Here is a 13,743-nt window from a genome sequence, read left to right on the forward strand (position 1 = left end):
AGTTGGTTGAAATAGGAAAGGAGTTCTTTGGTTTCACACTGCAACAAAATTTCATCCTGTGTCTGCAACATTTCTTCACAGCCTGAACATTTTCCACCTTTTTGCAGCTTCTCAAGCACTGTTTTGATGGTGTAGCTAGCAATACAAACCAAGACTTTCAAGTCTTCATCCATCATGGGAATGTTTGCTAGTTCCTCTAGAGCAAGTTCTAATTTATCTAAATTTTCATACGTTTGGTATTTTATGCTGTAATTTATTTTTGCTGCAAAATAATTTAATGTAAATTCACCATGTTTAGTAGATCTGAGATTTAGTAGACTTATTACTTTCAGTTTCCTCTCAGATTCCAAGATTTGCTCAACTGAAACATTATATGTGCAGCCACTTAGCCTTCTATAAGCTCCAAATCTTGCTTCCACAGCATCAGTTTGTAATTTTTCTGTAAGAATATAGGACCAGTTGTAAGTGTTAAAAATGTATCTGCATAACTGAACTGTTGTTGCAAGTGTGTGAGAGGAAGCAGTATATGTTTCATTAGTTAATTTTCCATGAGTAGGCAATGCATGCCAGATATCAAGAAATGTTTTCAAATTTTCAAGAAACACAAGATTGGAGTCAGTAGGTCCAGTGATTGGACTAGAATTATCATCTGATGTGTATTTGCCTTTCATGAGATGCTGTACATTAGAAATTTTTAATGATTTTTAATGATTAATTTCAAAAACTGAATAGTGCCATCAGAAATCTCAATCCCCTGACTTTTCAAAATTTGTAGTACTGCCACATTTTTAGAATCAAAAATACTGAGAGCAAGGGTAACATTCTGTCTCTCAATAGAAGTTGGATATACTGCCTTTCTCACTAGCTTTGGGGCAAGTTTCAACAGTTTATTTTTCTCAGAATGAACAGGTTCCTCAAATCTGAAAACTTTGTTTCACTGACAGTATATTCACATGCAGCATTCCCTTCATCACTGTGTAGAAAGGTATTGATCAAATGTATCCTCAATATTTGGCATTATGAAGGATTCATTTTTTCCGTTCAACCAGTTATTTCTGATACACTTAAGCAAGTGCACATTGTCAAACAGAAGAAAGAGAAATTTGGATGGAGCGACTGGATTTGTAGTACACGGCTGTAAAGTGCCACCACACACAAGCTGATACATTTTTCTATTAGTGCTATGGTTATCTGTTACCAGGCATATAACATCATACTGAAGCTCATGCATTAACTTTAATACATCAGTTGTCATTTTCAGTAGAGTATCAGAATTAACATTTTTTACAGGAAAGAGAGCTATCACTTCTTTATAATCAGAATGTAAAGATGATGCCATGAAAACCTGCATTGTACCTGCTGTTGTAGTATCTGAAGTATTCTCAGCAACACCAAATATCTTTCCTGCCTTATAAGAGAATTTTGAATTACCATAAACTTCATCTAGCATCACTGAAATTACCTTGTCACTTCCCTGAAGAAATTTATTTTTTTCCCTCAAAAAAGCTACCTGTGATGGGCCAATACAAGGTTTATTTGGATCCATTTTGCATAGAAATTGCCTTAAATAGACAGGATGAGGTAATGTTAACACATTTGTTTTTCTCAAGTGATGGTAGGCACCAGGAAATGAAAAGCAAATAGTTGCTGCCCATATCAAAAGCCCAGGAGAGTATCTACTTTGCTTTGTTATTGCGAGTTGCAATTGCTCCAAAACAAATTCTATTTTAGGTGCTATTTCAGCGTCAAAATCACTACCAGCTTTTAGTGCTTGTTTGAGAACATTGACTAAAATTATAATTTTGTCAATGGTGCCAGTAGAGTTATCTGTGAAACCATTTAGGTGACTCACCAGATTATCAAATTTCCTCCACTTGTCACATTTCAAGTTCTCTTCCTCCCCAGACTGTAGTATCCATTTCAAGGTTTCCATAGGCAAACACACATTTTTGTGAAACACTTTTACTTCCAAGGAACTTGATATCTTGAAGCACACTGAAACTAATGGCACATCACTGACTGAATCATCCTTTAATTTAATGAAAGATACGTAGTCATCCTTTACTAAAATTGTAAATGGACAAACATTCTTTTTCTGCACTTCACTTTTAAAATACTGAAAGTCAGGTATATTGTCATTTTTGCACCACTTACTGAAACTACATTCATCACGTTCCAGTAGCTGTTGAACACGATCTTCAGGATTCTTCCTTCGCTTAGGAACTGGTACTGTGTGATAAGAAGGTTGATTAGGAAAGATGGTTGGAAATGCATCATTTGTTACTTTTGGTATTTTTCGTGGCACACGTATTGGTTCACTATTTTCCACAGGAAAAATGTCTTCCCTAACCACAAACTTAGGGTCAAAATGCTTAATGCATACCACCGCTTTATCGTTCACTTCAAAGTTATCCCTATGAATTAGTTTAATCCATTTGTCCCTCAATGCTGTTTCCTTGGGAAACTTAAATGTTGACGTATCGTATGTTTTGCCCTAATTGGATTTATATCCTGGTACACAACAGCTACGACCCATCGCAAGAACAGTTTACACTTTAAATTATGTAGAACTTACTACAGAATCTAGAAAATAAATACTAGCGTAGCACTTTTGACGACATTCACAGCATATAGCATAAATAACATCTAGTAATAAATGCTTTCGCTTCTCTTGAACGTCACGTATACAATGTTACACACACGCGTTATGGAAACACAAGCGTGCTGGTTTGTTTCCCCCACGATTGCCGCCTTATTGTCAACTATCAATATCTGCCTTAAGGTCTGATTTATTGTAGGTGGTCTTGATATATGACCTCGTACACATGCGAGTGAGGCCCACATCGAACGGTAATGGAAGTCGATAGCAGTTCCTGCTGCTGTCGATATTGCTCCACATGTGCAGGAAATCATGTGAAATGAGCGTTACCCCTGAGCAACACTGAGCACAATGCCCTCTCTGGAATAATTCATTATGCATTTAACTCTGGTGCACCGTGCACACGGATTTTCCCGACGATACTGTGAAGTGATAACATACAAAAACGTCCCTGGACTGTGAAGGATTGAAGACCAAACCTTTGGATGTGTATTCTGACACTCATCGTAGGTGCAGATCTAGGGTTCGATTCTGGCGGTTACAGTTTTTCACTGTTTCTCCTTCCCCCCCAAACATAACCTCCAGTCTCCTCTACATTTAACATGTCACAGGTGCCTATGATTTTAATACTAAAAACTATAAAATGCTGTATATAAAATGACTGAATGTAATCACAATAATTTGTTTTCATTGGTGGTTAGTATAGAACCCCCCTTGGGCCCATGCCTGACTACGATACTTTAGCATTGAGTCATAGTCAAAAAATGATTAATAAATTAAAATATCTTTTGGGTATCCCCTTCATTTGGCTTAAAACTATTTTTCTTACAAGAACCGTGAATAATCTGTCATCACATAGTTAGTTTGCTACTCAATTTGGCTATTGTCTTTTTTTAACGTCCAGTGGGTAGGCAGCAACCATCTCCTATTCCTTGCTGAGTACGCTAATAGTGACACAATTGGCAGGCAGTAGTCACGACTAGTATACTGGTACCACTGCTAAACTGAAATACATGTCAGTGAAGTATTATGGTCACACAATGATAAGTCCACATTTAGAGGGGTTATGTGCACAGTAAGGGCTCCACACACATGTGGTACATTGCAGCAATCCATCACATAGGCATGCAGTCGCTTTGTAGATCAGACGAGTGTGAGCAGATCACAGCAGTCGATTACTGATCACATAGAAAGGCCAGGAAATCTGATGGATCACATGTTATTTTTGTATGCAATATGGCTGCCGGGATGTGAACCTTCTGTCTGTTTGTTTAGCATTGGTACGTAATTTTCTTTAATTTCACTTTTCTCAAGTTGGCTACAACTTTATATTAGAATTTGTAGTTGTTCAGGGAGCACGAACCACCCTAAGAAGCGAAGCGGAAGCCAGAGTTATCACTTATATTGAAAAGGAATACAAATACAAAAACATTGACACCATCAGATTTTGAAATATTTAGCATTTGGATGCTTGTGCTGCAGATAAAGAAGTTCGAGGGAAGCTAATAGTAATAGTCACGATATACTGTGCTTCATCTGGTGAATATGAGTTATTTATGAAACAGCAAGACGCATTATCAAAAGTTACTTACGGAATGAATAATGGAACTCAGCAGTGCTGCTGTTGATAACATTACCATACATACATCGAGATTACAGAACTATTATGTAAACATTTACAGTTACACTACAACACTAATGAATAAAAAAGTAATTGAGGGCTAATAAATCGACATTTATTAGCTCGCTAGAAAAATGTATCCAAGTCACTTCGTGCCAATGAAAAATGTATTCTGGAATGTAACCTACAGTTCTCAGGACAAGTGCTTCAAAAAAAGGTTAATAAATTTCAATTTACGTTTGTTTTTATTCATGTATGTTGCAAATATTAGTGGAGATCAACTGCCACTGCTGTTAAACACAAATGGTTTATTTTCCATATCAGATCTTCATGACACAGTGGCTTACATAATACTGGTTCTGATAGTTTGACAAAATGTGTGGCAGGGACAGGGTGAGCGACTGATTGCAACGATGTCGGTTGTTTCGGACCACTGCTGTCGGCTTGTGTGTGTGGCCCTGCACATGCGTTACATGAGCAGAGAAGTTCTTGTGGAACATTAATCACTTGATTGTTAGCTAATTTTTTTAAGTGGGTCGATGGTAGTTCAGACTGTAGTGTCATAGTCAGCTATACTCTACAAACTGCTGTGACTTCTGGGTTAGGGATAGTACCATCTGCACTCTAATTAGCACGCATACGCAGGCTACTTTTGCATGCTACACATTATCTGAGAGACAAAAAACAAATTTTGGAAAAAGTTTTTTGCTGTTGTGTTACCACGTTAAGTTGGATTCACACTTGCAACTAATGTGACGCCACAGCTTGAGGTTTTCTGTAGTTGCACTGCGCTGTTCAATTTGCACAGGACGCCATAAACTCTACGTAGTTGCACACCTTTCAACACAGTGTCAACTGAAATCATATGGGCAGGTATTAGTGGTATAGTGCAGGCTATGGCATTAGAGCTGTGACAAGAGTTAAATACAAGGAAGACGAAACCCAAATGTTACAACCGTAGATATATTTCCTGCAGGGCTGAAACAGGGGCCACAAACACATTTATAAAAGAAATATACTTGGAGACGAAAATGCTCTCTGCTATGGTAAATTAACCAACTGTTGGCATGAAAATATCGTCTGCAGACAAGTCACTCTTCCAAGGTTTTAGAAACTAACGGTATTCGATGATGTAGGCATTCCGAATTACTGATTTTTTAACAGCTACCACATCACACTCGGGTGGCTATTTCGTGCATATAATCCACAATTTATACACTGCTTGGTCTCACAAATCACAAAGTTTATCCAACTCCCTTTTTTGGTTGGATATTAAGTGTATTTATTTATTCATCCAAACATCTTTCGAGATAGTGTGATAGGCCTACATCATTGGTTTCCACACACACACACACACACACACACACACACACACACACACACACACACACACACACACACACACACACACATTCCTAAATTAAACACAAGTTATTGTTCTTGTAGTTCCAGAAGCTGTGGCAATGTACCTGCCGACCATTGTTCTCACTTTTTCATTAATGAAATGAAACCACACTGAAATCGAATGGAGTACAGCAGCAATTCTTTTACGATAACTGCAACAGGATACTCGTGTTTTGAAATACAGCCACCAGGAAGCAGTCATGGAAGGAAAGCAGTGAAACAAAGTACAACCAAGCTGAACTTTCTGTGGCATGACAAAACAATCATCTCGTAAGTTGTGCCTCTGAAACTAGGATTTCTTACATGCAGACGTGGCAACGCTTTAGTTGCATCTGTGAAAACGGATTTAATGTCTGAAGTAGGTTTGCTAGCCTAGTTAATTAATACATCTAGAAAACAGTTGTTCCAGTTTATGAATTAGTCAGCAGTCACGGTTTATCATTACTTAAATATTTAGCATCATGCCCAACCTAACATTTCTTGTTCCCCTTCGCTGAACAATGATTCACTCTGTCCACATTAGCTAAATATTTTGAAAACAAGATGTAACTTGACAATCCAAGCGCGTTTCAAAAATGGTTGTGCATTTACATGGGAGCAAAAATCAGTTGTGGAAGTAGAAAACCATCAGCTAGTGAAAGATTTATCATCTTTGAAATCAGTAATGTACTTGAGAATGGGTTTATAACCTGAAACCTAGGATGTGCAATAACCATAATAAAATTTGTGAAACAATGGAAGAAACAGTGTTTGTTTTGTTAGGCTTCTCACAGAGGGTGCAGTTGTCTATAATACAGCACTGTCTGAATAAGAACTCCATAAACATTCAGTCAGATCTTGATAAGATTTAAATAGTGCAAAAGTAGGCAACCTGTTTTAAATGTTTCAAATGTGAACTTCTGCACTCCACAAAACGAAAAAAACATGGTGTCCTATGGCTACAGTATCAACAGGTCACAACTGTAATTGGTAAACTCATACATACAGCACAATCATACAGGTATAACAATTTGGAGGGATATGAAATGGAATGATAATACAGTCTCAGTCATAGGTAAAGTAGGTGGCAGACTTGGTTCACTGATAGAATACTAGGGAAACGCAATCATTCTGTGAAGACAAAACACTCATTTGACAAATACTAGAATATTGCTAGAAGTGTGGGACCCATACCAAATAGAACTAACAGGGAATATTCAGTGTGCACAAAAAAGGCAGCATGAATGGCCACAGGTTTTTTTGACCCATTTGAGAGTGTCACAGAGATGCTGAAGAAATTGGACTGGCAGACAGTACAAGGTAGACATAAACTTTTCTGAGAAAACCTACTAACAAAATTTTAAGAACCATCTTTAAATGATGAATCTACGAACATAATACACCCCCTCACATATCACTTCCAAAGGGATCATAAGAAAAAGGGGAAGCAGCACTAATGAGTGGTACAGTGTGGAGTGCCTTCAACCTCGCATTTCAGTGACTTGCAGAGTAGAGATGGGTCGTTCGCGAACTAATGGGTCCAAAGGAATGGTTCATCAAGATGAACGGAACGAGCAATGAACGAACTCTAAGGAATGGTCTTTCATAGTTCACTTCAGTCGCGGCTTCCCGTAATTGCACATCGACCAGTCTCGTTCCAGCCTCGGTCCCGTTCAAGTCGGTCTCAGTCGCAGCTTTCTACTTAAAGTTCCCGGGAACGGGAAACGGTCAGTCTCGTTCCTGCAACAATACGTCAGCCAGTCTCGTTCCAGCCTCGGTCCCATTCCCATCTGTCTCGGTCTCGCTGAGCTGGACACGTCCTTCACGTGGCCTCTCGTCGCAGTTCCATAGCCGACTGCTCACAGGTAGTTCAGTATGGAGTTGTTTGTTTCGACCACTGTGCACGCCCATTCTAGATCTGTTTCAAACCTTTTTTGAACTCTGAACTTCTTGTTTTTCTCGTATTCTATTCAGTGTCCATTACCAGTATTTTATAATTACCTAAATTACATACAATTACGTGGTATGTGATATGTACATCTTTTCAGGTAACAAAACGGCATATCAGCTTACTTCACTATTTCGATAAACAGAAGAAGAAATGCTTGTAAAAAGGCAAGATTTTTTGTTATTACATATGCAAGGGAAGTCGGCACGGCACACACGAGTGGCAATTTTCCATCTCTTTTTTATCCGGGGTAAAAGAGCATGTTCGTTGTTATGGAAGGCAGACTGACTAACAACCAAATGAGTCGAGTGTCCGGTGTCACAGAATATGATAACTTCTACAATATTATTTCAGTGGTACAGGGTGGCGCACGAAAAATCGGCCCCTAGTACTAGACTGCTCATTGTCGCCTACCAATCGTCATCTATTGTTTCGAAGTTGTTGTTTGCATTAGTTTATTTTTTACTTCTTCACTGCCTAATTGTTACATGTTTATCCATTCTGCTCGTAGCAGTCAACAAATCCTGCGCAATTGGGCCGGTTTTTCATGCGCCACCTTATATTATTTCACTGCAATCAGCCACCTAAGCTACAGTTGGCTAAACGAGAGAATGTGCAGTATCGCAAAAATTACTTCTACAATTGTGTGAGAATTCTGTTATGAATAAAAACTCTGTACTCCAGGGTGGAGGCAAGTGTCCCCTCTTGGTGCCTTCCATCTTCAGTCACCTATGCTACTAATTTTCAATTTTTCATAAGAACTGTATATCACGCACAAATGAACAGTGAATGAGTAAAAATGAACATTTCCCAAAAAAGAGTGATCACCAGTGAACTAGTTCCCACGGATGAATGAGTTTGGCCATCTCTATTGCAGAGTATGGATGTAGATGTAGATGCATTGCCCACTGTGCCGGTAATGATTATGTCAGTTTTGATCTGAGTGCTGTTTGAAGTTGAACATTTATTCCAAGCTCTCAAATAAGTTGTTTAGATTACTCTAGTTAAAATGAATGAACCCTTCAGAGTCACAGCTCATGTGAGTGAAACACATTCACCTTTTACCATTATAGTTGTTTCATCAAGACTTTGCAAATGATAGTAACCTAAAATTTCTTGCTGTTAGCAAGCAAGAAATTTGCCTAAACATTGTAAGAAAATAGCAGCTGTCATGTGTGCCTTTTGTTCATTGTGGAGTTTTATGTTGTGGTGCAAAGTTAGGCAATTGCTAATGAAATGAAGACGGGATATTGTGGTTTCACTCATATTCGCAAATTAGTATTGGCAATTTTTGTAGATAAGGTATGCAACCAGGCAGTTTTTGAATTAGTATGATTTATTGTATCATTAACTTGTATTTGAGCCACTGCAGGCTTATCAGCTGAATATGCTACAGAAAGATTATTTTCTGGACCATGTGCAATTAGACAGTAGGGTCATGGTGATATTACATTGGTATCCAAGACAAGTTCATTCTGATAATATACATTTTAGCCAGCTTAGCACATGCATGTGTGCCTATACACACACACACACACACACACACACACACACACACACACACACACACACACACACACGCAAAACACATGTGCATGCAGCAACTTCCCTTGACACTCAGTTTATTACGCACTGATTGTTTCAGGAAGTTCACAACACTGTCTGTATGAGCCAAGAGCTTGCACGTCGCTGCTTGTGGCTGTATAGACTGTATACACACACAGGACCAACCACAGAGCCATCAACCCCAGGTGATGTGGAGCTTCTGCGGAGACTTGACACACTGCACAAAGAGTTAAAGGTATGGTACATAGCTTTTCATAAATTTTTAAAAGCTTACTGTACTTCTTGAGGAATCACATAAATGGCAGTCACCTTGTAATGTTTGTTCTAACTGATCAGCTTGCACAAGAATCTTAAGGCATTTTTTTGGTTACTATTTATACTGTATTACAGTATAACTGTATGAGAAAGTGCATAATATTATACAATAGTCAAATAAAGATAAAACTAAAAATCTAGACTTGCCGTCAGCTTCCACTGGATATATTTTCCTGAAAACTATCTAAGGTAGTTGTCTGGCTGCTTGCACCAGTAGACAGTATTGACAATTTCAAAAGTTAGCCTTTAAATCATATGTTAACTTTTTAGTTTCTGCACTCACAATTAGAAACTTGTATTGGCTTTATGTTACTTCTGCATTATGTAGGTTTCAGTGCTCAAAAAACTCTGATAAGTGAAGCTAGCGTACCACAGACTGCTAAATCTACACTAATTGGCTACACATATATTTTGATGGTAGTGTTCAGCACATAATGTTTGTCATGCCACTGATATGTTCTGAACTTATCTTTACTTTGCTTGAATGCTAATGTAAATGTCATAATTACTTTTGAACTATGCTCCAACATTTGATAGTGACATGTATTTTTTCAATGCTTTTCAGACTCAGTTAAGTGAAAAACATATACTGCGGATTCCAGTGCGATGGGTAGAAGGAGGCCTCAACACTCAGTTGCCAGAGCACGCACAGTATGTTTCAGAAGTGGTTACGCAGCTCACTACTCATCTCAATTCTGTAATTGATTCCATCATTGAGGAGGATCAATCCAAGGTGCAAAAAGCTGTACTACTTGCACACAATTAATCCTGAACTTAGTATTACTTACTGCAAGGCTTTGAACTTCTAGTACCCCAATTTATGAAGGAAAAAAGGAGATTTATTTCCTGGAGATTTACTAAAAACAGGAAGAACTGGAGCAGGCCTCTTAAATATCCTCTGACCTTTAGAATAAGCGGTTCTTTCCTCACAAGGAAGAGTTCATTGGGAGAATTGAAAATATTGTAGAAAAGATATAGCCTATACATAATGTAGGAAATTAAAGGAGAATTCACTAAGTGCTTAATATTGGCAAATCCCTACCGCACAAGACAGAAATCTTAAGTGGAAATGAACTGTAACAGTCATTGTCCAAATTACAGGATTTTTTTATGTTAATGTGAATTGTTACTTCAAAACTCATCCTGATGATCTATATTTTAGGAATGAAGTAAGTTCTGTCCCACATGGTATCCTTGATAACCCTCTTGTTTCTTTTTCCACTCATTGATTTAGAATTTGTGATGAAAGAATTTCCAGGTCTGAAATTAGTTTCAGCATTGATTCCTTTTTGTCTTTCCCTGACTCTTGTTCCAAGTATCCTTAGTTCAGCAGGTGATGAAATGTGCTGTCCTGTGCCATGTAGTACAGATCTTCATTTAACTGTGGTATTTTTCTCTTTTATTATAGTTTTACATATGCATCCTTACATCTGTTGATATGAATGACTGTTAAAGGAAAGAGTATAAATTCAAGTCCTTCCTTAAACATTATGTGAGATTTAATATTCTTACCTGTCCACTATGAACATGCTAGTCCATTTACTTTGCTTCAGACAGACTGTTGGTAATTTCTGCTCAGTGCTTTAATCTGTAATTTTTGCACCAGGATATTGATCTCCAATTTGAACCCTTGACAAGTATTCTCAGTCTATATAGAAGTTATTTTTACTTCTGTTGATCTAGTTGTGAATTTCACAGCTCATCACTCTTAATTATTAATTGCAAGTACTACTAGGGAGACAGAACCCGAAGTGAAAATCATGGTCCAAATTACAGTTCTTCCCCCCCCCCCCCCCCCCCCCTCCCCCTTCAGTGAGTTGTTACTTCAGAACTCGGACATGAATGTAAGAGTGCCAAGGTCACTGGAGAAACTTTTCCTAAACATTTGGTTCTCAACTTAACTAATATTCTGACTGCATGCTTCTGTAGAATAAATACTTTTTTCTTACCTTAGCTCCATTATCCCCAGAAGATTTGCCATAGGACAGTATTGATTGAAAGTTTGTTAGCAATATGGTCCATAGATCAACACAGTGAGAGACATTTCTAAGTTCAAAGCAGGCAAGACTGATCTTTATGTTTAATTATCCATATGCTGTCACCACCTCAGTTTGCTCTTTTTTCACACAGGAAGTTTAATTTAATGTGTGCCTATTGATCTCTATTACTGCTACCTGTAAGTCATATTTACTTGCTTTGAGTTGCTTGGTGCAGTAATAATAAAAGTTCAGCTGTCTGCTCCAATCAGTTATTAGCCTGTTCCACTCTTAACCTGTCTGTTTCTGGTATGGATGTGTATGGACACTTTATCAGCATACTTGTGTGGCTTTGGACCCATAACATAATTTGAATTACGGCACTCATCTACGTAATTTGGAAATTGGAAAAGTTCCTATGGGACCAAACTGCTGAGGCCATCGGTCCCTAGGAGGCTTACACACTACTTAATCTAACTTAAACTAACTTACACTAAGGACAACAAACACACACACACACACACACACACACACACACACACACACACACCCACACCAACGTCCGAGGGATGACTCGAACGTCCGATGAGGGGAGCCACGCAAACTGTGGCAAGGTGCCCTAGACCACACAGCTACCCAGCGCGGCTCTTGGCAGGATTACAGAAAATACCAACAGGTTAATTTTTCTGGACTAGTCATACCACAACTAAGTTTCTGAGACAAATTTTAAGTGAAATGGCTATATATAATAATTTCATAATTTGTATTCAATTAACAGCTTTTGAATACCACGTTGCTTTCAAACATTTCTCTTATCAATTCTTCATTGTATTTTCTTGCATCCTCTTTGAGGGATTTTCCAACAGTTTTATGCAATGCCACACATATTTCCAGTTGAAGTAGTAAAGGTGATCTCTCCCTCTACATTACACTATGTGATGCAACCCCAATATGCTTCCAAGTTCCTGTTATTTGCCTGAAACTCTCATTTTTTATTTTATTTCATTTTTTTAAAGGTTGTGTTATAACCCTCACTTATGGTCAACAAACATTTATTGAACACAAAAATAGCATTCTGTAACAACAGATTAAATCATCCACTAGTCCGCAAATTTGAGCAATAACAGTTTCTGACTGAAACTAATGTAAGCCCAAATGTAACTACACCATTATACATACATTCTGCAGTTTTAATATTAGGCACAGTTTCAGGTAAACCGAATGCTCATCAAATAGTAGTATTGTACAGAAATGTTGTACCACTTTATGGAGTGTAGGTAACAGGCTCATCACTCTGCGGTAACTAGAAAGCTTGACAGTTACTATCGAAACACAAGTCCAATCCAGTTTAGGTAAACAGTAGTGGTGGTCATAGATCAGTCTATAAAGGCAAAGTCAGATAATAGTAGCTAGCAAAGGAAGAACTGAAATGTGAGCAGCTACCATGCATCCTCGTATTTGTTCGCTATGAAATTTCACATGACTGCCCTGCAAAACAGTGGCTTCTCCACAGGAGGCCCCTTCACTACAAGTGAGTGATGTTAAGTATATTGATATGCTGCTTATCTTCCATTTGCATGTCCTATTTTCATTTTCAAGTCCTATAAGGTCACTAAAGTTTTTCTTGTTTCATCTTGTATTTTACTTATATTTGCCTTCTTCATACTTGCCACATATTTTCTGTTTGTCTAAACGGTAGGTCACCAGATTATGGTCATGCACACCCCTCATATAGATCTGCCAACTGAAGAATGAGCAAATGAGTACCCACTCTTATCACCAAAGGTACTACAAGGTGCATTACGAAATTATACTGACCCTTCCACAGTGTGCCTTATGAATCACTGGCAATGCAGTATGCAGACACCCCGGAGGAGAGGAGGCCATTATTTTCCAAAAAGTGTGTTAACACTACAATGAATACAGGTATGAGTTACCAATAATACTAGTGCTAGAAAACCATATAGACAGATTCTACGTAAATCTCTGTACAATGTTCTACACTGCTAGGAGGGAAATTGATTCTTAGTCAACCTTCATGGCAGTTGTACTGTTCTATGGAGAAAGGAAACTTCCTCCACCATGAGCAATGCTCACTTTTCAATTTATGAACAGTCTATACTTCCTCAACCTTTCCAGTCCCGTTCATGTTTGTAATTACACAAAATAAATTCACTGAGCTCATGTTTACATTGTGGAGGTACTTTCAGTTTATTAAGTGAGTACTTGTTTTCTTTTGTTAAATGAGCTTTTGTGTAAAATGCATTGCCATAAACAATGGCTGAGATGTGCTTAATTTGTAAATGTGACCTATGTAGTGTTAGTGGGAGAGGAA

General features: G+C 38.0%; 1 protein-coding gene across 1 annotated transcript in view; it reads left to right on the forward strand.

The window, feature by feature from the left end:
- The window catches only part of LOC126416144 (NACHT domain- and WD repeat-containing protein 1), a 613,147-nt gene that overhangs the window by 476,889 nt on the left and 122,515 nt on the right, over positions 1 to 13,743 (forward strand). The window contains exons 9-10 of the mRNA XM_050083692.1: positions 9,197 to 9,352; positions 9,998 to 10,165. Coding sequence (XP_049939649.1) covers positions 9,197 to 9,352; positions 9,998 to 10,165 — 324 coding nt within the window. The remainder of the gene's footprint in view (positions 1 to 9,196; positions 9,353 to 9,997; positions 10,166 to 13,743) is intronic.

This window comes from Schistocerca serialis, chromosome 8 (assembly GCF_023864345.2).
Source record: "Schistocerca serialis cubense isolate TAMUIC-IGC-003099 chromosome 8, iqSchSeri2.2, whole genome shotgun sequence".
Lineage (NCBI taxonomy): Eukaryota > Metazoa > Arthropoda > Insecta > Orthoptera > Acrididae > Schistocerca > Schistocerca serialis.